The sequence below is a fragment of the Bufo gargarizans genome, chromosome 8 (assembly GCF_014858855.1).
Source record: "Bufo gargarizans isolate SCDJY-AF-19 chromosome 8, ASM1485885v1, whole genome shotgun sequence".
Lineage (NCBI taxonomy): Eukaryota > Metazoa > Chordata > Amphibia > Anura > Bufonidae > Bufo > Bufo gargarizans.
Genome location: NC_058087.1, coordinates 8,712,409 through 8,739,116, shown reverse-complemented (window position 1 = coordinate 8,739,116; position 26,708 = coordinate 8,712,409). Strand labels below are relative to the sequence as shown.

At 42.3% G+C, this 26,708-nt stretch overlaps 1 protein-coding gene across 1 annotated transcript in view; it reads left to right on the top strand.

The window, feature by feature from the left end:
- The window catches only part of LRP1B (LDL receptor related protein 1B), a 1,294,122-nt gene that overhangs the window by 903,510 nt on the left and 363,904 nt on the right, over positions 1-26,708 (top strand). Inside the window, 2 exon segments of the mRNA XM_044303104.1 lie at positions 15,224-15,349; positions 15,923-16,054. Coding sequence (XP_044159039.1) covers positions 15,224-15,349; positions 15,923-16,054 — 258 coding nt within the window.

Below are 26,708 nucleotides of genomic sequence, written 5' to 3'. Positions count from 1 at the left end.
GACTTTATCTTACAAATGCAGCTCGCTCCCTTCCTTACTATTTTGCATTTAATTTATTTAGCAAAATTTATTTTATTGATGGTTTTTGTACCCACCCTTCGAAAATGGGTGGATCAAAAAGTGCTGTGTCCTCCATTCAGGGGCCTAGCGATAGGGAAAGCAGGGGAAGCCACTGCTTTGAGGTCCGAACTCAGAAGGGGCCCACCCGGGAGGAGGACTAAAATATGTTATTGTCAGGGTTCCTTCAACAGTATTCCGCCACTGCCTCCATCTGTGATTTGTCACAGATCTGTTGCAGAATTTTACCAATGATAATAAGACATCATATAGCACATACCAATCTCTTTCGAGAACCAGCCCTGCACCTCACATGGATCCAGAGATCTCCCCTTACATTGATCCATTTTCTCTGCTAGATTTATTTCAAACTGGCAGTTCAGAGTGTGTGTCCTTTCTCCTGAAAGCTTAGGGAGCATGTTTTTTTCCTGCTGCAGCTCTCTTCCTACCAAGTTGAGGGGGCATCCTCTGTCTCAGGAGATGTTTCAATGCTGTTGCAGTTCTCTTCCTATCACAGGTCAGGGTGTCCTGTTCCTATTACAGCTCAGGAGTGTGTGTTTTTTCTGAAGCTCTCTACCTATCACAGTGTCCATATATGGAGTCAGTGTTATGAACATGAAAGGGATATTCCCAAGCATGGTCACTATGCTTGGGGGACACCCTGTGTATACAAGTCTAATTTAGACTCTATTTTTGAAATGTTTCTGTGGGGATTAGAACTCATAACCATCTACATTATAGACAAGAACCTTAACCACTGGGCTATCGAGCGCAGTGCTAAGTCATTACTGAAAAACCTCATAGAAGTTTATCTTGTGTCATGCAAGAGAAACTTCTATGAGGTTTTTAATACAACTTCTATGAGTTTTTTCAGCAATGACTTAGCATTAAGCTTTATAGCCCAGTGGTTAAGATTCTTGCCTTTAATGTAGATGGTTGGGAGTTCAAATCTCCACCGAAACATTTAACAAATAGAGTCTAAATATCATTGTGATATTCTGACCCTCATAACATTTTTATAGAGATGTGTGAGGGCTAATTTTTTGTGGGACAATCTGTCATTTTTGACAATATCATTTTTGTATGACTTGATCACTTTGTATTCAATTTTCTTGGGCGATAAAGTGATGAACAAAAATGTGAATCTTCCTTTTTGTTAAATATTTTTCTGTTACGCCATTCACCATATGGGCTAACTTTTTAAAATATTTTAATAGTATAGGCATTTTCACATACAGCGATGCCCATAATGCTATTTTTTTTGTTTCTTTTTATTTTGGGGAATGGGGGTTATTTAAATTTTTCAATTTTTTTATATTTTCAAAATTTTTAACTTTTTTTTAACTTTTTGTTAGGTCCCCCAAGTGGACCACAACTTACAATCATCAGATGTAAATTGCTCCATTAGTCTGCATAGAAATCACTATATAACAGTTCAGTGCTGCCAACTAGTGGCCTAAACTTGGATATACAAACAATGAGCAAGGAAGCCTAGTACAGGTTGTGGCTTCTTTATAGAACATGGTGCTTTTTCTGATCTCCGCTGGGGGAAAGCGGGCCTGAAGAGGAATCCCACAATTTCAATTTTTAACACTCTCAGATGCCTTGAGTGAGGGGAACTCATTACTGTGAGGGAAGGGGGCATGTGGCGTATTCTAGGGCCATAAGGGTGAAGAACTGTTGCATTTTGAGGGGCATAATAGGGTTTGGATAACCCTTTTAACCATTAAGATACCAGAGATTTTTTCATTTTTGCATTTTTATTTTTCTTCCCTATCTTCCTTGAGCCATAACTTAATTATTTCCTATTTACATATCCATACGCCATTTTTATTTTATTTTTTTGCGGTACAAGTTGTACATTAATATGGCATACAATGTAGTTGGAAGCAGGCAAAAAATTCCAAATGGGATGGAATTGAAAAAGAAACCCAATTCCTCCACCGTTTTATGGGTTTTGTTCCTACGGTGTCCCCTTTGTGGCAAAACTGTCCTGTGCTCTTCATTCTCTGGGTCAGTAGGAATGCAAGGTGGGTGTGTCAGGGGAGGAGCCAGGGCAGCTGGTGGGATGGGCCAGGGTGGGTAGTGGGCAGAGTTAGGGAGGCCCAATTCAGATTCTTGCTATGGGGATTAATGATTTCTATGTACATCCCTGGCAGCAGCTCTCTCCCTATCACTGCTTCGGGGTGTATCCTTTCTGCTCTAGCTCTCTCTATGTAACTGTTGAAGCTTCTAACTGTAGATATGGCTGGTGGAAGGAGTGAACAGCATGTGCAACCATGCTCATCCAGCTCAGTTGGTGGATATGCCTATTACTATACAGATTAAACACCTGGGGGCACCATTATACTGAAGCAAAGATAATATATCACAACTGGAACATTTATGTAAACAGAAAGTCACAAAAGTTTTTAAAAAAGTCACTGTTTTAATTTAAAACAACAATTAGAGTCAAAATTTCAAATCCATAGTTTGTTTCTCTTCTTTTTTGCATAAGGGCTTTTCTGCAGATTAGGGCTTGTTCTCATCACCATTATGTATACCATTATGACTTTCTGTTATTATAATCATGTTAAAAATAATGGAATCCATAGGACGGGAATCAAAATGGAAACCTTTAGAGGCATTCAGTTTTGATACATCATAATAGACGTTTATGGGCAGCATAACGGATCCGTCTGGTTTCCGTTTTGATTTCCGTCTTATGGATTCCATTATTTTCCATTCTAACCATGTTATAACAGAAAGCCATAAGAGAATACATAACGGTGATGTGAACAAGCCCTAATCTGCAGGAAAGTCCTCAGTGGTAAAGCCCATGAAATCCACAATATTATAAGCACAATTTGGTGCAAATTTGTCATGTGGATTACTCTTCAGATTGAGGCTTGGCTGTGGAAATGTCCCTGGGCATATACCCGAAAGAGTGCAGAGGCAGCAGATGTACCCAGGCTCTGGTGTCATAGGAGACCCAACAGCCCCTAGGCAATGTGAAAAAAAAATAAAACAAAAAACACCAGTTTAAAAACGATGTATAGTAGGGGAGAGGCCCTGCTACATATTTTGTTCAAGTTATGCATCTGAAAATTGAGCTAAGATGTTCATGAAGTTAGTCCCTGACTAACAACTTAATAAGTCTAAGGGTGCATTCACACGACCGTATATATTTTGCAAACCGTAAGATGAGGATAATGTCTCTGTTGCATCTGTTTTTTTGGAGGACCCATTGTAACAATGCCTACTGTTATAGGACAAGTTCTATCTTTTTTGAGGGGCTGCAGAACGGACGTACAAATGCGGACAGCACTCGGTGTGCTGTCCACATTATTTGCAACCCCAATGAAATGAAAAATGCGGAACAAAAATACGGTCTGGACGGCTGTGCCATTTTCACAGCATGACTGTGGACCAAAGTTATATAAAGTGTCTGAACAGTGGGAATCCGGCTGCTGAGACCATGAAAGTCCTCAAGAACTGGCTGGTGCTAGTACCGAACTTCAGTCAATAGAAGGATGATTCTACAAGTAACTGGAGTTCTCAACAGCTCCCGTTAAGTTCATTTGCTATTGCCCATGTGATTGTAGTGGCCACTAGTCAATTCTTTAGATGAGGGACATGGAAGATCACACAGCACAAAAATGGCAGGGGTTCTTAGCAAATTCCCTTCTTTGGTCTTTCCACAGTCGCTAGATTTCCTGCTACAGAGATAAGGGAGGTTGCCGTAGGTATCTCCACTGTCTCATATAGGGAAAATACTACTCGCTAAAAGAAATTTGCTCCATTGGTAAATGGCGGGTGAAGCCTGCATGTCAGTTCTGTATACCGGGCTGTGCGATTTCACACTGCACTTGTCAGAATGTGTCCAGACTAGTGAACAAAATAACAAGAAACAGAAAAAAACTACCCATCAAGGTGTCACGCCTGCATTCCTGCAGTCACTGACAAAGTGGATCAAGTTTTTCTTCTGTGCCAATTAGTTTTGCACAGGACTGTGGACAGATCGTCTCCAGACAGCGAAGTAATAAGGACTCTGAACTGAAAAATCCAGCCGTGAGCTCCTGCCTCAGTTATATGGAAATATACGAGGGGTGTTCATCGCATAGCACATATCAGGCTTGTCGCCTGTGGCTTTCTCCTCGCCCACTGGAATTTATTTAACAGAGGGAAGAGATTTTAGATTGTGATAGTAAAAGTCAGTACTTTAGAATTGTGTGGGTTTCCGATGGCTAATTAGGGGTGTAATTGTAATTTGTTGCACTCCCTAGCAAAATAAGATGGGGCCCCCACTACCTGGTGTAAAAAAATTAAGAACAACAACATAAAAAGGTATGTATAATAGCACTATATATATCAGAAAACCCACATTATAGCACAAAGCCACTGTCACAGATCAGCCGGTGTGAACCCACTGTGCCACTGACTAGCTATACTATATGGAAGGGTATGTCTAAGCAACTACCTGGTTTTCACTAGAGCCTCAGATGGCGAGGATAGACTTGAGCCGTTAGGATAGTTGCCAGGTGCCACTCCAGAGCAGTCCCCAAGTCAGTGGCAGCTGGTCCGGGCGGACCAGGAGATACCTGAGTAGGTACCTGAAGAATAAGCGTAGTCAGGTGAGCAGAGACGTAACCAGGAGCAACAGTGCAGTACCGAAGGATGCGGTAGAGACATGGTCAGACAGGCAATAGGTCAGGGCAGGCGGCACAGGTACAGGTCAGGTAGTCTGGATCGGCAACAAGAGAGTCAAAGCAAGCAGGCAGGGATCAGACGATAAGGAGAATTGCAAGGATCCTGAAACTGAGGGATTTGGGAAGAGGGCTGAGCCACTTTAGTACCTGCAGGAGAGCCAGGGTTGGTCAGTGAGGTCACAGAAAAAACTAAGATAAAAACATCCTGCACGATATGATAGATAAATGTGAAGATGTCCCTGGCTACATTCATGAAAAAAGTTACAGAAAAAAGAAAATAATGCACTTAATAATATAGATGGAAGCATTATATATAGACCAAGCCCTCACTCTGATGTGATAAAATCTGAGACACTTAACCAATATATTTTGATCAAAACACATCTGTGCCCGCCTACCAAGCGCCAAGGTGGTCTCAGGTCAGGCGGGTCCTAACCTGACCTAACTCACACAGCCCAGGGAGTGATGCACTCTGCCCTTAGAGCAGTTTATCATGAAACCAGCCAAACACAGGTTGTGACCAGGGCTGAGTGGAAGCTGTGGAGAGGAATCCTCAGAAGCAATAGCATAAACAGAGCCCAGGACTGCAGGGGTGAAATGGGAAGCATCGGCTGCAGGTCACCGCTGGGAACAGTGGCGTACAGATGAGATGAGAAAAAAATTACAACTATTAGACAAAGAAGATTATAGCACTACATTAGCTAAATTGCTCTATATTCATTTTGTTTATCAAAATATTTGCTATATTGCTATATATTCTTGTTTTTGAATATTATGAATGTTCTAAAAATGAATATATTCGTTTCCTAGAATATTTGTCTTTTAAAAAAAAAATCTGTACAGTTGTTCCATTTTGGCATACTCCTTCCCGTCAAGCATCTCCGTCACCATAGGACCGCCTGGGGATTAGAATATACCATCAGATCAGAGTTTTCAGGATCTCATTGACTCTCATTACGAAAATTCGGAATCAACACTACTCTTAACGAATATTCGAATTCGTAAATATTCGACAAATATTCTACAAAATATTTGCGAAATATCGCAATTTCGAATATGACCCCTGCCGCTCATCACTATGGATCACCATGGGTTCTGAAAGCAGCCTAAAGCCTCATGCAAATAGCTTACATAGTGTACGGTTTTGCACTATGGGACATTATAAGTAACATATTAACATAGTTTATAAGGTGGATATTATATTTAAAAAAAATAATCTAAAAGTTCCCCAGCAAGCACAACTATATGTGAACTTGGTCAACTTCTACCAAACCAAACTTGGATCACCATAGATTCTGAAAGCAGTCTACAGATCCATGCACAGAGCTTGTGTAGTCTATGAAAAATTATATAAAAAATAAAAATAAAAAAACAAATCACCAGCATAGACTATGTCAGGCATCCTCAAACTGCTGCCCTCCAGCTGTTGTAAAACTACAACTCCCACAATGACCTGCTGTAGGCTGATACCTGTAGGCTGTTTGGGCATGCTGGGAGTTGTAGTTTTGCAACCGCTGGAGGCAGGGGCGTAACTAGAAGTGACTGGGCCCCACAGCAAATATTTGTAAGGGCCCCCCTCAGCGCGCTTCGCACCTCCCTCCTCCTATGTAAACCCTACTCCTTTGGCACAGTGTAGCGATATACTGTATATTGTGTGGCACAGTATAGAGGTATACTGTATATTGTGTGGCACAGTGTAGCGGTATACTGTATATTGTGTGGCACAGTGTAGAGGTATACTGTATATTGTGGGGCACAGTGTAGCGGTATACTGTATATTGTGTGGCACAGTATAGAGGTATACTGTATATTGTGTGGCACAGTGTAGCGGTATACTGTATATTGTGTGGCACAGTGTAGAGGTATAATGTGAGGCACAGTGTAGCGGTATACTGTATATTGTGTGGCACAGTGTTGAGGTATATTGTGAGGCACAGTGTAGCGGTATACTGTATATTGTGTGGCACAGTGTAGCGGTATATTGTGAGGCACAGTGTAGAGGTATACTGTATATTGTGTGGCACAGTGTAGCGGTATACTGTATATTGTGGGGCACAGTGTAGAGGTATACTGTATATTGTGTGGCACAGTGTAGCGGTATACTGTATATTGTGGGGCACAGTGTAGAGGTATACTGTATATTGTGAGGCACAGTGTAGCGGTATACTGTATATTGTGTGGCACAGTGTAGCGGTATATTGTGAGGCACAGTGTAGAGGTATACTGTATATTGTGTGGCACAGTGTAGCGGTATACTGTATATTGTGGGGCACAGTGTAGAGGTATACTGTATATTGTGTGGCACAGTGTAGAGTTATACTGTATATTGTGTGGCACAGTATAGAGGTATACTGTATATTGTGTGGCACAGTAGCAGTATACTGTATATTGTGAGGCACAGTGTAGAGGTATACTGTATATTGTGGGGCACAGTGTAGCAGTATACTGTACATTGTGGGGCACAGAATAGAGGTCTACTGTACATTGTGGGGCACAGTATAGAGGTATACTGTACATTGTGGGGCACAGTGTAGCGGTATACTGTATATTGTGGGGCACAGTGTAGGCTATATGTGCATAACATAAACATACTCCACATGAACACTTACAGTTACTTGGCTCGGCCCTTGGGGGTCTCGGACGCCACTTCCACACTTTGGCCGGGGGCTCGGCGGAGCTGATGTTGTGTTTTATCCTAATGAGAAAGATTTTATAATAAGGATTTGGAGAAGGGGCAGAGGGATAGCAAAGCAGGGAGAGGCCGGTGCTGCTACTAGGGGGTCATACCATGGGGCAGTAATAAAACCCACCATAATGCCCCCCCCCCCCCGAGTAGTAATAATTCTCCTTATAATGTGACAGTGCAAAAAATACACCCTTGTAATGCCCCCAGTTGAGCTAATGTCCCCATAGTGCCCCCATAATGTGCCAGTGTAAAATACCCCTATATAGTGCCCCCAGTAAATTCCCCCATAGTGCTCCTCTCCCCCCTTCCTGCTAGTGCCCCCCAAAATGTACCAGTATAAAATGCCCCATATATAGTGCCCCAGTAGATGCCCCTCAGTGTCCGGCCTCTGATAGGCTGCCGGCCTAGTGTCCCCCATAATGCCCCCCAATAATGTGCCAGTATCAAGTGCCTCTCCCCCCCCCACATGTCCCAGTATCATAGTGCCATCTCCCCCCATGTGCCAGTATCAAGTGCCTCTCTCCTTCCCACCCCCCATGTGCCAGTATCAAGTGCCTCTCTCTTCCCCCCATGTGCCAGTATCATAGTGCCATCTCCCCCGCAAAAAAGTGCCAGTATTAAGTGCCTCTTCCCCCATGTGCCAGTATCATAGTGCCAACCCCCCCCCCCCACATGCCAGTATCAAGTGCCTCTCTCCTCCCCCCCATGTCCCAGTATCATAGTGCCATCTCCCCCCCCCCCACTAAAAAGTGCCAATATCAAGTGCCTCTCTCCCTCCCCCCTCCCCATGTGCCAGTATCAGGTGCCTCCCCCCCCCATGTGCCAGTATCAAGTGCCAACCCCCCCCTCTCCCCTCCAGGTGCCAGTATCAGGTGCCTCCCCCCCCCCATGTCCCAGTATCATAGTGCCATCTTCCCCCCCACCACCACCACAAAAAAAGTGCCAGTATCAAGTGCCTCTCTCCCTCCCCCCCCCCCATGCCAGTATCAGGTGCCTCTCTCCCCCCCGCCCATGCCAGTATCAGGTGCCAACCCCACTCCCCCCCATGTGCCAGTATCAGGTGCCTTCCGCTCCCCCATGGCAGTAACAGTCGGGTATTAAAAAAATAAAATAAACACTTCTACTTACCTCCATGTCAGCGATGCGATGCAGCCTCTTCCTGTGTCCCGCCTTTCTATTGTGTCCCGCCCTGTATGCCCTTATATGGACTCAGTGCTTGTATTTCAGAAAAGAGACTGCTGGGATTTGAACCCACAACCTTCTGCTTCAGAGGCAGAGCAGCTAACCACTAGACCATAGGAGCTGCCTTGATGCTGACTGAAAAAATATGAGACTTCTACTGTTATAGCTGGCTAAGTGTACATCTATACACATGGCAGCTGCTCATATATAGAGATGTAGCAGAGCTGAATGTGCTGAGACAGCTGTCATATACAGATATAGCAGTATCTCAGATATATCTCTATATGACAGCTGTTCCAGCACACTCAGCTCTGCTATATCTCTATATATGATAGCTGTCATGTGTATAGATGTAGCAGAGCTGGGTGTGTTTAGGCATCTGTCATGTGTATAGATGTAGTAGAGCTGGGTTTGCTGGGGCAACTGTCATATATAGAGATATAGCAGAGCTGAGCGTGCTGGGACAGCTGTCATATAGATATATAGCAGTGCTGGTGTGTTGGGGCAGCTGTCATGTGTATAGATGTAGCAGAGCTGGCTGTGTTTCGGCAGCTGTCATGTGTATAGATGTAGTAGAGCTGGGTGTGTTTGGGCATCTGTCATGTATAGATGTAGTAGAGCTGGGTTTGCTGGGGCAGCTGTCATATATAGAGATATAGCAGAGCTGAGTGTGCTGGTGCAGCTGTCATGTGTATAGATGTAGCAGAGCTGGGTGTGTTTAGGCATCTGTCATGTGTATAGATGTAGTAGAGCTGGGTTTGCTGGGGCAGCTGTCATATATAGAGATATAGCAGAGCTGAGTGTGCTGGGACAGCTGTCATATAGATATATAGCAGTGCTGGTGTGTTGGGGGCAGCTGTCATGTGTATAGATGTAGCAGAGCTGGCTGTGTTTTGGCAGCTGTCATGTGTATAGATGTAGTAGAGCTGGGTGTGTTTGGGCATCTGTCATGTATAGATGTAGTAGAGCTGGGTTTGCTGGGGCAGCTGTCATATATAGAGATATAGCAGAGCTGAGTGTGCTGGGACAGCTGTCATATAGAGATATAGCAGTGCCTGGTGTGTTTGGGCAGCTGTCATGTGTATAGATGTATTTTATTTTATTTTATTTTTTTTCCCAGTCAGTTGTAATGCAGCCTTTATGGCTGTGAGGGTAAATGCTTTGCCACTGATTCACTAATAGATTGGAGGTTGTGGGTTCGAATCCCAGACCAGGAGACTTTAGCAGACAGTAAAATTAGATCACACTAGCGGCTGCTGTGAAGGGGCCCTGAACACGATATTTAACTAACTTGAAAATAAACTGTCACACACGCTGCCGGGGCGCCGGGCCCCGAAGCAGCTGCTTCCCCGATAGTTACGCCACTGGCTGGAGGGCTGCAGTTTGAGGATGCCTGGACTATGTCAACTAGGCCAGATTCCACTGAACCAAATAGGTTCTGAAAGCAGCCTAAGCCTCATGCACAGAGCTTATAAGGGGTACGGTTCTTTACTATTGGACAGTATAATAACTCTCTTTAACTGGACATGGATCACCATAGCTTTTGAAACCAGCCTAAAGCCCTATGCACAGAGCCTAGGCAGTGCACAGTTTCACATTAAGGGACTTTAAATTAAAAATAATAAAATAAAATAATTTCACTGGTATTAACTATGCCAACTTGGTCAACTTCCGCTGAATCACCATAGGTTCTGAAACCAACCTAAAACCCCATACAGAGCCGATATAGTGTAGAGTTTTGAACTATGGGACTCTATAAGTCAACTTGGTCTTATCAAACCGAGCTCTGCTGCATCTGTAATTGAACTTCATTTACCATCAACAATGCAATTTTTATGTATTTTTTTCTCTATGTGCTAGCCTATTATCTGGTACCCGGATAACATATGGTAGTTTTAAAAAAGGTCATAGAGAAAATATCTTACCCGCCATCCTGTGACTTGTATATTCAAATTTAATAATAGAAGACTACTTAGAAGTCCGTCACACCTTGTTAGGTAAATTTCAATTGAATGAAATTGCCATCTTTAGCTCGGGAATCTATTGGCAAAATCATCAATATAAGAGACAACCCCATTACCAGAATCACTGCAGGTACCTTAAAAGCTCCATTAGGATAAAAAATGTGCAGTTTAGTGGTGTTTAAGGTGCTTCTATTGCTGCCTCTACTAGATTCCCAAGTACAATTAGCCACTTCATTAGTCAATATGACACCAATCGCAGGAGGATTGGGAGACAATTTGTTATTCAAGGAGACCGTAGTTTTGTCGACTGCTTTGAGAGTACTTTATCTGGACAGCGGCAGACAGTGATAAATGCTATATAAAATACTAGTGACTTTTAATTAATTGGAAAATTGTATAAATAAAAAAGTCTGAAAAGCATCGGCTTGTGGAGGTAACCATGTGGCACCATCAGCTATGCACCATAGGCAGTGTGCGTGGTCCTAGGATGTTAATATATATTGTTATTAGAATTATTGTTATTTTAGGTCTTTAGGTCAAATCTCCGTAGAATATGGTGCTGTTAAAGGGGTTTTCGGTCCTTAGAATCAGATGACGCATTTTCAGGATATATCATTAATATCAGATCAGTGGGGCTCCGACACCAAGTGATCTGCTGGCACCAGAAACTTTTGTATGCAGTGGACAGAAGGTTATGTCCACTGTTTCCAGCGCTTGAATGGGAGTTGAGCTACAGTACCCTAGCGCGGCCACTACACAGAACCTTCTGCTTCTGGCTACATCCACTGTATAGTTTCCAGCACATGTTTCTTCCCGGAAGAGCTGGCGTAACTAGAAATGATTGAGCCCCACAGCAAATCTTTTAAAGCACTCAACTCCCCCAGCAACATTATCGCAACTTCTGACTCTTGTGCAACCCCCATTCCTGGGGCTAGTCAAGATCGCTCTCTCAGATGAGGCTCTGCAGCCAGTCCATCCGTTTCCTACAGTGTCACTATATATAATGTCACTGTATAATACTGTTGAGGGGGCCCTGGCAATAAAATCTTTTAGTCCTTCTCCTGGTTGGGCCCCTTCTGAGTTTGGGCTCCCTATAGCTACATCCCTGAGAGGTTTCTATCAATATCTAAGTACCATAGAAACCTCTTTAAAGAAGACCTGTCTCCACTCAAATTCATGCATTCCATGTGAAGTAACAATCATCTTCTGTTAGAACTCGGCATCCTGTTATTCCTCCTAGGAATAAAAAATTAAATTGGTAGCTTGGTCCCACCAATCCCATTGTCAAACAGATGTGTCCCTACATACTGTTTGTGTGTCCCTCATGACATCCAAGTATATAGATAATCCAGCTGGTCGGCACTCGTAAATTTGTGAACGCTGCTACGGGAAGGAGCAACCTCCTCTTGAAAAATAAAAATAAATCCCGGCAGTCGTATCTTTTTTTTCAATATATCTGTTTTATTCCATCCAAAGTAAAATGTTCCAACAACCAGGACGCGTATCGGCGATATGCTTTCATCAACAGGTACCTATTGATAAAGGCATATCGCCGAAACGCGTCCTGGTTGTTGGAACATTTCACTTTGGATGGAATAAAACAGATATATTGAAAAAAAAGATACAACTGCCGGGATTTATTTTTATTTTTATTTTTCAAGTGTATAGGACACCCCCCAACCGGTATAACCTAGTTGTTAATTTATTCATAACCTTCTAGTAGGAATAGTAGGACTAATAGAGGAATGGAACAATACAGAGTTTTAAAAGATGCTCCAGAATTGATATGATATGGGGATTGTAAGTGTGGACTAAAACGAACATGTCAGCATTAAAGGAGTTCTTTCATCTTGCTGTTTGCATGGCCACATTAGAATAAGTGCTGGCCCTAGGTGGTCAGGCTTGGTGAAACAGTCCAGCAGGCCGCTGCTCTACTGTTTCCATAACTTCTATTGAGGTGAATGGGAGCTACTCAAACAGAGTAGCAGAACAAGCTATACTGCTTCCCTAACCCCTGGAGCTGGTGCTTAGTCCTATCTTGCCATGGAAATAGGAAGATGTAACAACCCTTTCAAAAATATTTTACAGTATTAGAAAAATATGGTTGCTTTCATTGGAAAAAAATAAAATAAAAATAAAACAGCCCACCTGTCCATGGGCCAAATGCAGTGTTACAGCTTCATTTACTGATCTGCAATGCCAGAAACGTCCCATGGACAGGCATGGTGCTGTATAATAAAACAGAGAAAATACCTACAGTATATGTAAATGAGCTGTATGATATTTTATGCAGTATTAAAGGTACGTATGTTATGCAATTTAATTCCTTGTATAGTCCCAGTATGGTGATGTATAGAAGTGACGGAGTTAACTAACTCTGACACAGCCCACGCAGAGACGTTTGTTTATATATCTGGTCTGATTACTGACTCCTGGACCCTACAGCTCTTGCCTTGCACCTGCACAAAACCTACAATATCGAACCAACTTCCATTGGGCAGGAGCCCCAGCATTAGGGTGTGCCCAGAGTGAAGAAAGGGTGCATCCTCCTTTCATGGCCCTGGCCCTAGAAAGAATCAGTGTGAGGATTGCCATTGTGATTCACTCTTAACATGAGAGCCACTACTACTCCTATCTTCCACTCTGCCCCTCTCGGGTGACGGAAGCAGCACCAGTCACCTCTGCATGTACAGATGAGTCACTGTGCCAGAAGCACAGCAGTGAGCTGGGGGTAAATGAAGAGCTGCTGATATACTAGACAAAGCCACAGATGCTCTACAGATAAATGATTGTGTATAGACAAACATTAAAGGGTCTCCTGCACTTCAAAGAGAGGTGTAGTGATGAGTTTTGTCCTGCTGATCAGTGATATCCAGGGGTTGAGATCACCACCGATCACTCATTGTTGGCTTGTTCTTTTTATGGCTTACCAGTACATATTTCCAGAAAACTCCTTTAAATAATAATAAAAAAAAGAAAATCCCAGCTGCCGGATATAACAAAACCATTGTTATGGCTCCTTTTCTCCTCTGGGTCCCTCTTATTAGAGTGGCATTGCAAAACCCATAAAAGCCATTAGCAACTTGTATAATATAATGCACATCTTGGGATAAAACCAATTCTACTGCAGCACATGAGATCCTTACTTGCTTGTTCCACAGTTCATACACTTATCTCATCTTTTTTACTTGGAAAATAAGAATTTGACCCATTATCTCTTCCTAGACAATGACTCCATAGGTGGTCTTCATGTTAGACTGTAAGCCTTAGGCCTTCTCAGAAACATATTCTTCACCAGATCTTCTTTGAAGTTTCTCACTTAAATCAAAGCCCATGTCAGCTAACATGAAGGACAGTTTTTGTTCTGTAGAAACAGATTGTTATGTGAATAGCTTTTCCCTGTAAGACTAATATGAAATCCCTGTGTGGATGGGTCTATACGAGAGCCATCAGGTCCCACTTGGTGATATTGCCTTTTTTCATCTTTTTCATCCATGTTTCTTATTATGCATAGTTCTTCATGGTGACAACAAATTCCATTATGTAGTCCATGCTCTTCCAAACCAACTTTTCCTTATACAAATCATATAAAGCTTGCACAGATTTTTATGGCAAATACTCAAACATGGTCAAGAAGAAAGTGGTCTCCAGTACTTAACCCACTAAGAAATAAAATCAGCTACATGTAAGTAAGCACAACAAAAAATACATTCTAGGACTGATGCTTCAAACCTACATTCACATATAGCCGTCACCGTGTTCGTTCAAAATGCAGGGTGACTTTTTATTATTATGCTTAACTTGATAAAATCAATGTTATTGATTTTAATTTTTACTGGATGAGGGCTGGAGAGCCTTCTGCATGTCGAGTGCTCAAAGAGCTAAAGCTACTGTGTTATTCTTCAAAGCATCCATCCACAGACAATGACAAAATTTACAGTACTGTACACTAAAATCAATGGAAGTCTATGTTATTCTATTGTGCTGGAAAGAAGATAGATTGAAAGATAGATAGATAGATAGATAGATAGATAGATAGATAGATAGATAGATAGATAATAGATAGTTAATTAGATAGATATTGGGCTTCACCTATTTGGGATTTCCAAAAAGGGAAGAGAGGGAAAAAACTGTTGTATGCATTTCTTAATCTAAAACTTCAATCTTTGTTCTAAGGCTATGTTCACACTCCTGTTTGGCCATTTATTTAGAGGGTCCTTCAAGGTTTCTGCGTGAATAATTCATAATTCAGTGCTATTTCATGGTCATAAGAGAGAAATCTTATAAGAGAAATCTCCATAGCTTCGAATGGACACCATCAGGTGACCAATTTTAGTCATTGGGGGATTAGAGGCGCCATTGTGATCCATCGTCAAAGAACCATGGCTGCTAATTGAAGTGGTGTTATAGGCGCCATTGTGATCCATTGTCAAAGAACCATGGCTGCTAATTGAAGTGGTGTTAATAGAATCAATATATATTTCCTAATAATATCTTTCCTTATAAAGCTCCTATGAACAAGACTATACAATATATCTGAATAAGCTAAAGAAATGTCAAATGCATCTGCAATTACTCTTTAAATAACAGCCTTGGCAACTATTCCTTAAATGAAAGTGTCCTCTTTTTTGTTCTCTTTTCTTTAGGTAGTAATCCATGCCAGGTCAGCAATGGTGGATGTTCCCAGCTTTGTTTGCCAACCTCTGAAACTACTCGGACATGCATGTGCACCGTCGGCTACAACCTTCGAAAGAACCGCATGTCTTGTCAAGGTAAACATTGCCAGTCACTTTCTTTCACCGATTGTTCTTAGTTGGTGTTGGCCACACAATATATAGAGAGTGTCATGTCTCGGTTCAATATTAAATAAGCTGTTCTTAAAAATGTCTTAAAGTAGAGAAACCCATTACAGCAAATTGTAACAATGCTGCTGTCCACTTTTCTTTTCTTGATGATCCAGCTAAAAATAACTGCATATGCATGTTAAATTTAGTGCAATTACAGATAAGGAAATCACAAAAAATTAATTTTCAACTTGGCCAGATTGGTCAGTCAATTCAAGTGGGGCACAAAGCAAGTCTACCTGAATCGAAATTGGTCTAATTGACCTGAAAATGTGTTTATGATGTTCTGACATCCTCTATGTCTCATATTTTTTTCTCTCTTTTTGTTATTATTTATTTTTCTCTTTCTCTCTTGCTTTCTCTTATTCACAAGAATCAAATCCCCAATCAAATCGAGTTTTTACAAAATATGGGTCAAAACTGATTTGATTTGGTCATCTTTAAGCATGAATGTATCTGCAGCCTGTTATGTTGCTTATAATTTGTATTATTATTACACAGGTATAGAGTCATTTCTCATGTACTCTGTACACGAAGGAGTTAGAGGAATTCCGCTCGATCCAAGCGACAGAATGGATGCCCTCATGCCGATCTCTGGAACCTCTTTTGCTGTGGGCATAGATTTCCATGCAGGTATTTTTGGTTACATTATTACACCTCTTTAAATCATCATTGTCAGTTCATAATATAGCTTTCTGGATACATTGCTATTTATGTTGGTCATATGGCAACATAGTGTAGCTTCTATATTATACCTATTGCCAGAAGAAGACTTCGACAAAACTGGACCAAATACCATAACAGGAGCAGCTTTGGGACCTGACCTGGTGTCACAATGCCATCCTCATAAAAGGCTATTCTGGTGTTTCTTCATCCTCCTCATCTATACATTCTACCGATTGCCTAACAAAACAAGAGATGTTAGGCCTAAAGGTCCTTTTACATGGGACCATGATCACCTGAATAAAAGTTTCTGATCGCTACTGATTATTGCCCATACTTTGTAGGACACAAGGGATGTGTTGCAGACAAACAATACAAGTCTGTGAGACAAGGGCTTGAACAAATCACCTGCCTGCGATGTGAACATAGCCTTACTGAAATTTTATCTGTCTGTGCAAAAAGATATCAACCCTTCCCTTATTGGTTATATGAACATCCCTTGATGTTAGGGAGAAGCTTTGGATAGTTTTACATCACCAATGGAGAATATGAGTACAACCAGATTTAGGCTCTTTTCCTTTATGGGTTTAACTTTTTTTTATGCCTCTATTGTATGGGCATCCTTGGTTGCACCCCCTGGACTCCTTATGAGTTTACTGAGTCAAAGTTAAATCACCTAGTCATCAAAGTTTAGTAGATCAATGGGGGTCTGAGTGCTGTTGTCCTACTGCCATTTCATGAGTCTGAAATTCTGAACTATGCTGTACATTATGCCACCCCACACCATAATACAGAAAACAGAACCGGTGTGACATTCTCCTTTTAAAGGCTTCTTTATGGCATTTCCAGCTATTATTCTGCCCAAGACAAAAGTGGGACTTATCTCTGAAGAGGATTGACCTCCATTTCAGCCTCCATTGTCGTCCTTCTGTGCACCATGATAGCCTTTGAGAGCAGTGGTAAGAGGTCAATGGGACACCTGTAGCTGGACGTCTGATTTGTAGACCAGTATTGTGCAGACACCTTCTGATGGTTTGTGTAGACACTATGATTTATGACTAAGGACCAGGAGGGGTCAGAAATGAGTCACATGGTGTGCTATTTCTGCCCTTGGACATGATGTATTTCATTGTAACAAGTATGGAATAAATGTTATATCTTATTACATTTTTCTGGAATGCTGGATTTGATCACCCAACCACTAGGACACCCAGTGTTGAATATTCTTGACATCTTGGCTTACGTGTGTAGTGATCCGCCAGAGTGATAAACCAAGGTCTCTCAGTTCAAGGATTTTGTCTTTCCCTCTCAGTTTGCGATGATAACTGGCCTGTGGATGAACAGATGGCACCGCACAATCATCCTACATGACTTGATCAGATTTTTTGAGGTTTCATGTGGCTAAAACACTTTGTTTTGTGTCTGGCTTTTATGATTCTCCTACATGCCACAGATTGGAGCTAGGTGTGTGAAAATGTAACCATTTGCAGATCTTAGCGTTTCCTGATACTTCTTTGATTTGCATAACATTACAAGTTGTCCTTCTTGATTTGCAGTTTTAGTATTGAGGTGTGTGTATATTGGGGCACATGAACAGGGGTTGAGACAGTGTGTGAAGTGTGTATATAGTATCGGGTTAGCTATTTTTGTTTCATATCCACTATCTCTCACTCTCTTTATCCTAGTATTTTCTATATAAGAAGATATTTTTGTTCCTAAGACGTTTGTGCCATATTCATGAACTCAAATAGTTGGATTGAGATCAGAAAGCTTCCTACTTTAAATAAACATATTATATCTGTCTATGGTTCTAGAATAACTAGACCTTACTGCAACATCAAAGACTCTTTACCATTGTAAATTGGATTCCTAGGGTCTGTTTTGTGCCCTAAAATATATATTTAAGATTCCCTTATCCCTGAGCCTTCGCGTGGATGTACATGGTGCCATGCAGAGTGTGTAATAGCTTTTTTAGATGTCTAGAATGAAATATGGAATTATTTTTTTATTAAGCCTAAAGTAGCAAATGGAAGTGTTAGGATGACAAGTGGAGGACTAATAGGTGCTTGAAAGGACTGGATTTTACCAGTGCTGAGATGTTTATTTTAGAGAAAATTTTATGCCATCTGCTAGTTTTATACTTTTAAGGATATTGTTTCATGCTGTGTCAGACTTTTTGAGACTTCAAAGAGAAAATAATAATAATAATTCAATATAAAATGTAATTTATTAATCCTGTTGATACAATTAATTTCAAAATTCTAAGAGAAAAGCTTTCCTATTAATGAAGTTGTATTTATTTCATGTGAACGTGGTGAGAGGTAAATGAAAACAGCAGCACTCACCCGTGTGTTTCAAAAGACTTCGGCAGCTTTATTCATTCAAAAATTTCATCAGGCAGGGGGCGGATATTCACAGGCACGCATTGATCAGCGGCGGCCGTTTCGCGCTACATGCGCTTCTTCTGGCTGTGCGTCAATGCGTGCCTCCATACCACTCTTAAATGCTGGCGCAGCCCGTCATCACAGAAACGGACAAATCGGGCAACGTCTGCATAAACAGGGTGATTAACATACGACACATAGAAGGACAAAGATCCATGCAATGGTTCAGGTATATGCAAATCAAGCGGCAAATATTTGTGTGACATAACACTACATAACACTACAAAAATGGGCTAAGATCGTTTCTATCATTGAGTCCGAGTTCTCCTAGGGCCTGGGTGCGTAATATCCACCTAGCCTCTCTCTGCAGGAGGAGGCGGTGTCTGTCTCCCCCCTGCAGAGGGGTGGACACGGTCTCCAGGCCAGAGAAAGAAATGCAATCTGTATCGCCATTATGTACAGCTCTCATGTGTTCTATGAACCTAGGACAGCCTTTCCCTGTCTTGATTGAATTGAAATGTTCCCGCACACGTTCAAAAAGGCATCTAATAGTTTTTCCAATGTAGAAACGTCCACATGTGCACAATAATAAATATACTAAATAAGTACTCCGACAGTTAATGAAGGTATTGACTATATGTTTAATGCCAGCAAACTCAATACTCTTTTTCTGGGAATTATTAGTGCACAGTGAACAATTTCCACACCTATAGTTGCCCTTTGGAAGGTTGCGTTTGAGCCAATTCTTGCTACTGTCCATTTGAAGTCTGCTCCTGACGAGTTTGTCCTTAATGGTGTGACTCCTTCTAAAGGAAATGAGGGGTCTCTGTCCTGTCAATTCATTTAGGGTTGCGTCCCTCCTCAAAACATCCCAGTTCTTAAATATGACTGATCGGATACGGTCAGCCATAGGGCTGTATTTGAAGGAGAACGCAAATCTGGTGCCCCCAATATGGTCAGTACTTCTATCCAATTTTTGATTATTTTTACTCAAGTCATTGAAGTTCATCTTGACTAACAATGTATTCCAATTTGGTAGTGATTGGTTCAGGCAAAAGCTGGGTACGGCTATGGGGACCCCCGTATCCTGCACTTTTGCAAACATGTACCTTGCCAGACTAGAGGACAGATATGTGTACTCTATGAACAACCCATTTCTTTTAAAATTGAAAACATACCTACGTTTTGTAGATGATGTGTTCATAGTCTGGGAGGGCACGGAAAAAGAGTGCAGTGAGTTTGTTGATTATTTAAACAGCAACGACATGGGTATGACTTTTACCCTTAATTTTGGGGGGAGTAGGTTAGAATTCCTGGACGTGGCTGTCGTGGTGGAAGGCGATGAGTTGGTCACGGAAGGTTTTCGTAAACCCACGGCGACCAACTCCTTGCTCCACCACGACAGCTTCCATCCTCGGAGCGTCAAAAAAGCCGTACCATACGGACAATTTATCAGACTAAGACGCATTAACAGCAAAGACAGTGGTTACCATAGACAAGCAGAGTTAAAACAGCGCTTAGTAATGAGGGGTTATCCCGAAGAAATACTTAGCAGGGATATGGAAAAAGTGGAGAGAAATTTCTCACAAGATAGTCTCTTGAGTAAAAATAATCAAAAATTGGATAGAAGTACTGACCATATTGGGGGCACCAGATTTGCGTTCTCCTTCAAATACAGCCCTATGGCTGACCGTATCCGATCAGTCATATTTAAGAACTGGGATGTTTTGAGGAGGGACGCAACCCTAAATGAATTGACAGGACAGAGACCCCTCATTTCCTTTAGAAGGAGTCACACCATTAAGGACAAACTCGTCAGGAGCAGACTTCAAATGGACAGTAGCAAGAATTGGCTCAAACGCAACCTTCCAAAGGGCAACTATAGGTGTGGAAATTGTTCACTGTGCACTAATAATTCCCAGAAAAAGAGTATTGAGTTTGCTGGCATTAAACATATAGTCAATACCTTCATTAACTGTCGGAGTACTTATTTAGTATATTTATTATTGTGCACATGTGGACGTTTCTACATTGGAAAAACTATTAGATGCCTTTTTGAACGTGTGCGGGAACATTTCAATTCAATCAAGACAGGGAAAGGCTGTCCTAGGTTCATAGAACACATGAGAGCTGTACATAATGGCGATACAGATTGCATTTCTTTCTCTGGCCTGGAGACCGTGTCCACCCCTCTGCAGGGGGGAGACAGACACCGCCTCCTCCTGCAGAGAGAGGCTAGGTGGATATTACGCACCCAGGCCCTAGGAGAACTCGGACTCAATGATAGAAATGATCTTAGCCCATTTTTGTAGTGTTATGTAGTGTTATGTCACACAAATATTTGCCGCTTGATTTGCATATACCTGAACCATTGCATGGATCTTTGTCCTTCTATGTGTCGTATGTTAATCACCCTGTTTATGCAGACGTTGCCCGATTTGTCAGTTTCTGTGATGACGGGCTGCGCCAGCATTTAAAAGGAGTGGTATGGAGGCGCGCATTGACGCACAGCCAGAAGAAGCGCATGTAGCGTGAAACGGCCGCCGCTGATCAATGCGTGCCTGTGAATATCCGCCCCCTGCCTGATGAAATTTTTGAATGAATAAAGCTGCCGAAGTCTTTTGAAACACACGGGTGAGTGCCGCTGTTTTCATTTACCTCTCACCACGTTCACATTGAATCTTACCCGTGCAGCCGAGCACCACCGATCGTGTGTTGTCCTCTCCAGCCGTTAACAGCATATGATCCTTGTGTATGCGGCCGGGATAGTGGTGCCGCCCCCTACCTTACTTGTTACTTTATTTATTTCATGTTGCTTATATAGCATCAACATTGCCCTGTACAGAGACTGTCATGACTCCTATCAGTCCCCGCCCTCAACACCATGGGCGTTGTTAGGGTCTCAAAAGATCCGGGGCCCAATATGGCCCAGTTCTCTAAGTCTTCTCCCACCTCACCCCACACACCACATTTTGCTGTGCTTGCTAAACAGCAGCTCATACCTCTCACATCCAGGGCCTCCCAGGTGATGTCTCCTCTGATGTCGATCTTCTGTCATCATCTTATCCATTTGGTCCGTACAACTTCTTTCAGCCGTGCATGTCTCTGCAGAGTGCAACACACAGACATGTTAGCTTCCTTGCAATTCTATCATCATCCCCAAACCTTGAGTCCCCACAGTGTTATCCTGCTGCTCGCTGTGCCCCCCAATACCCCCAAATACTATCCTGAAGAAATATGAGTGCCCCCATAGTAATAGAGCTCCTCATAGTCCCACCAATAGTAATTCCCTTCTAGAATGCCCCCATTAGTAATACTGCCCCCAACTGTGATAATTCTCCCCAAGAGTACCCCCATTAGTAGAAGAGACCTCTAGTATTAATAATACCCTCACAGAGCCCCCAGTGGAAATAAGGCCCCCTATTGTTCCTCCAGTGGTAATAAAGCTCTCTACAGACCCCTCAGTAGTAATAACACCCCCATAGTGCTATAATGCAGATCTATAAGTCCCTCCTATAGAGCCCCCACTAGTAATAAGAATGCTTAATGTCCCCTGGATTTGCAGTGCCCCCTGTTGTTATATTCCCACCTCCACCATACAGTCCCATGTAAATAACATCAAACCATCTCTCCTTCCCCCTCCAAACTACAGTCCTATGTAAATAACATCACTCCCCTCCCTTCACCCCCTCCAACATACAGTCCCAAGTAAATAACACTATTTCCCTCCCTCCGCCATACAGTCCCATGTAAATACCATCACACCATCTCTCCAGCCCCCACCAATATACAGTCCCATGTAGATAACATCCCTCTCTATCTACAGCCCCCTCCAACCCCCCATTAGTAATAAGCCCCCCCCCCATAGTGATCTTAGTAGAAATAAGGCGGATCTATAAGTCTATCCTATAGAGCCCAGAGCAGTAATAAAAACGTCTATAGTCCCCTGGATTTATAATACCCCTAAAGTGCCCCCAGTATTTATACTTCCCTCACTGTTATAATGCTCACCCTGAAGTGCCTCCCTGTATTTAGAATGCCCCCTGCAGTTATATTCTTCTTTCTGTCATACAGTCCCATGTAAATAACATCACACCATCTATCCAGCCTCCTCTAATATACAGTCCCATCTAAATAACACCCCTCTCTATCTACAGCACCCTCCAAAATACAATCCCATGTAAATAACATCACCTCTTTCCCAGCCGCTTTCAACATACAGTCCCAAGTAAATAATATCACCCCCTCCCCAGCTTCCTCCAACATGCAATCCCATGTAAACATCACCCCATCAATATTCAGTCCCATGTAAATAACATCATTCCCCCACCAGCCACCTTCAACATACAGTCCCATGTAAATAACATTACTCCCTCCCACAGCTGTCATAAACATACAATCCCATGTAAATAACATCAATGCCTCCCCCAGCCCCCTCCGACATACAGTCCTATGCACATAACATCACTCCAACCCACAGCTGCCTCCAACATACAGTCCCATGTAAGGGCGTTATAATGGAAAAATATTGGAATCTGTAAGACGGACGTCAAAACAGAAACCTTTAAGAGGCATTAAGTTTTGATCCTTCATAATACAAGTCTATGGGCAGCATAACGGATCCGTCCTGGTTTCCATTATGTAGAACTGGACTTATTATGAAGGATCAAAACTGAATGCCTCTTAAAGGTTTCTGTTTTGACTTCCATCTTATGAATTCCATTATTTTTGTTATAACCATGTTACAATGGAAAACAAAAATGGAATTCATAACGGTGCTGTGAACCCGACCTAAATAACATAATCCCCTCCCACAGCCGCCTTCAACATACGGTCCCATGTAAATAATATCACCCTGCCCCAGCCCCCTCCAACATTCAGTCCCAAGTAAATAAAATCACTCCCTCCCACAGCTGCCATCAACATACAGTCCCATTTAAATAACATGACCCCCTTCCTAGCCACCTCTAACACACAGTTCCATGTAAATAACATCCCTCCCTTCAGCCCTAACATACAGTCCCAGTTAAATAACCACAACTCCCAGCATTGCTCTGCCTCTCCCTTCACTTACCTCTCCTCATGTAGCAGACATCACCTCAGCTTCTTCCCCCAGGACTTCTCCTTTTCACTGCCGTCCTCTCCTACACTGGTCACATGATGGTGACATCATCGCAGGTACTTCTCAACCACTGGCTGTTTTATTGTCATCACAGGTCCTTCAGATCTTCCAGTGCATTAGATTCAATTGCAGGTGTATTTAGCAGGCAGGCAGGACATTCGGGGCCTGGGACAAAACATCAGGGGCAATGTTTTAACCTAGCAACGCCCCTGCTCAATAGTGCTGACAATCTACAGTTGTGTCCATCCTTACCTTTCCTTTTGACATATCCTGAGATGAGTAGGAGGACCAACTTTGGGGGTGGAATGGAAATTTTTGATATATATTTGAATGTGACTTTTTAAACTTGCCTGCACAAAAATATTGCAACTTTTTCGCATTTTTACACCACTCACTCCAGTTTTTAAATAGGGGTGGCAAAGTGGGTCTGGTTAGCTATGTTAATGAATTTCACTTCAGATTTATCACTGTGACTTTTTCAAAAAGTTGCGACCTCTCTCCCGCAAGACGGTGAAGTAGGGAAGCTGGAGTAGCTTTTCTAGACAAAGGTGTTAGGTTTAAGACAAATGTATCAAACAACATGCAACATTTGATAAGTGTTTGATAAAGTACGCCAACGCAGGCTCACCAAAACTGACTTCAAATATTCCCCTCATGATAAATTCCTCCCATGTGTTTATATTTGTCCATCCTGTGTTTTTTTGTGTGAATTCTGTCAAGGGTTTTGCTAGCAGGCGACAATAGTGTATTGAATTTGTATTGTGAGAAATTGGAGTATTTAACAAAATTCAAGAATGGTAAGGGTGGCCAAAGATCTACCTAGAACCAATTTTATACAAATTCATTCAACCTATCGGTAAGTTTTTAGAGTGTGGGAGTGGAATCTAGAAGAAACCCACAAGAACACTGGGAAAAACCTACAGTTTGTTTATTTAGAAGTATGATTATTGTTTTATGAAAAGTGTGATATATAATGGGTGGTTGTCCAGCAGTTGACAACCCACGATCACTAAAACATTTGTTTCAAATAATTGTCAAATTCTTCAGCTCATGTAACAGAGACCTAAATTATTTGTGTGAAGAATGTTGGGGAATCAGAATGCAACTTCATCAGTATAAGGATTGAGTGAAGGTGTCAGTCATAGAATATGTTAGTAGCTGTGTTGACATTTCTAATAGTACTTGGCTTGCCTTGTAGGACTGCCTATGGGCAGCTGCTTCTTGTGTCCTGTCAACCTATAGACACTGGGGCATATTTTGCCCCTACCATGTCCTGCATGTCCACTGTATTGCTGGTTGCTACAAGCACTAGGCTTGGGATTTCTGGCAGAGAAACACATTCTGAAAGAAAATATGTCATCCTCTTTATCTCTCTTCTAAATATCAGATGGCGTATCAAGACTCAGCGACACTTTTGTGAAATATAATCATTGACACAAGAGCATGTTATTCTGACACCGAGAGAGGATACTGAATCATCACCAAGACTGAATGACCTGCAGCTCTCTGCCTTCGAGCCTCCTACATACTGTTTGCTATGCAGAAATTATTTGTTTCTGTTAAAAATAAACCCCCTCTTCTATTCATTTCACATCAAACACAGCTGCTGACACATTGCACAAATTCTTGAATTTTTATTTTTTACATTTGCACCTGTCATATGCATATAGAAGAGTAAGCAATTGAGGAGTCATGAGGTATAGGTGCCTTTTAATCAGCAACACATTGGGGTTCTTTGGGTCCATCAGAGAATATGATACTGAGCCCCCCCCCCCCCCCACATTTTTACAGAACATGTGATGTCCACTTATAATTACATTGTAATGTATTCTGCTATTGTTGTACACACAGGATATGTCATCAATGAGATGTGATCAGAACATAAGAAATAAAACCTAGTGGTAAGAGAACGGAAGTCACTTTCTAATGCGAACGTCAGTCTATCAATCCCCCTTTGCCAAAATATCAAGTCTTTCCCAAAAATGTGCAACTTTGTGCAGGACCTAAGCGGTCTGACTTATTGGCCAATATCTATACCAGAAAAATGGTGCTATAAATGAAACCTGAAAACTATGCCAACTGTTAGCTGGTGTAGATTTCTGCTTCTGTCACACCGGCCTTCCAAGATATGCCAAAATGTATTATTTAAACTAGCAGAAGGACCCGGCTTTGCACGGTTATATTTCATCTATTTTATTTAATATTTGTGTGTGTCGTTAAAAGATATCGACATAACAGTGAACTCTAAAGTACCCTGCCCCTTTAACAGTGAACTCCACAATTCCCCACCCCTTAACACTGACCCCCCACAGTGCCCTGCCACTTTAAAATGGGACCTCCACAGCAGCCCATCCCCTTAACTTTGACCTTCACAGCAGCCCGTCCCTTTAACAGTCAGTTTCACAGCACCTTACTCCCTTGACAGTGACCTCCTCAGGGGCCCGCCCCCTTAACAGTGACCTCCACAGTGCCCGCACCTTTATTAGTGACCACCACAGTGCCCACCTCTTTAACAGTGACCTCCACAGTTCCTGCCCCTTTAACAGTGACCTCCACAGCGCCCGCCCCTTTAACAGTAACCTCCACAGTGCACGCCTCTTTAACAGTGACTGTCACAGTGCCTGCCCCTTTAACAATGACCTCCACACAGCCGGCCCCTTTAACAGGGACCTCCACAGTGCCTGCTTATTAAACAGTGACCTTCACCATGCCCACCCTTTTAACAGTGTCCTCCACAGCGCCCTGTGCCTTTAATGGTGTCCTCCACAGCGCCGCCTCTTTAACAGTGACCTCCACAGCACCCGCCCCTTTAACAGTGACCTCCACAGTGCCCGCCTCTTTAACAGTGACCTCCACAGCGCCCTGCACCTTCAATTCTAGGGCTACACAACGACATGTGTCGCGCAACATTTTGTCTCAACAACTTTTATAATGATAGGCTAGGGTGTCACACTGCGATAAGTGACATGCTGCGACATGACAGTCACAAAAAATCCATCCAAGTTGGAGGCATGTAGCAGCATAGTTGTGCCCTATGTGTCGTGTGATTTGTTGTCGTCCTGTAGCCCTAGCCTAAAGCTGACCTACAGCAGTGACGAAAAATGGCTGGGTTGTTATG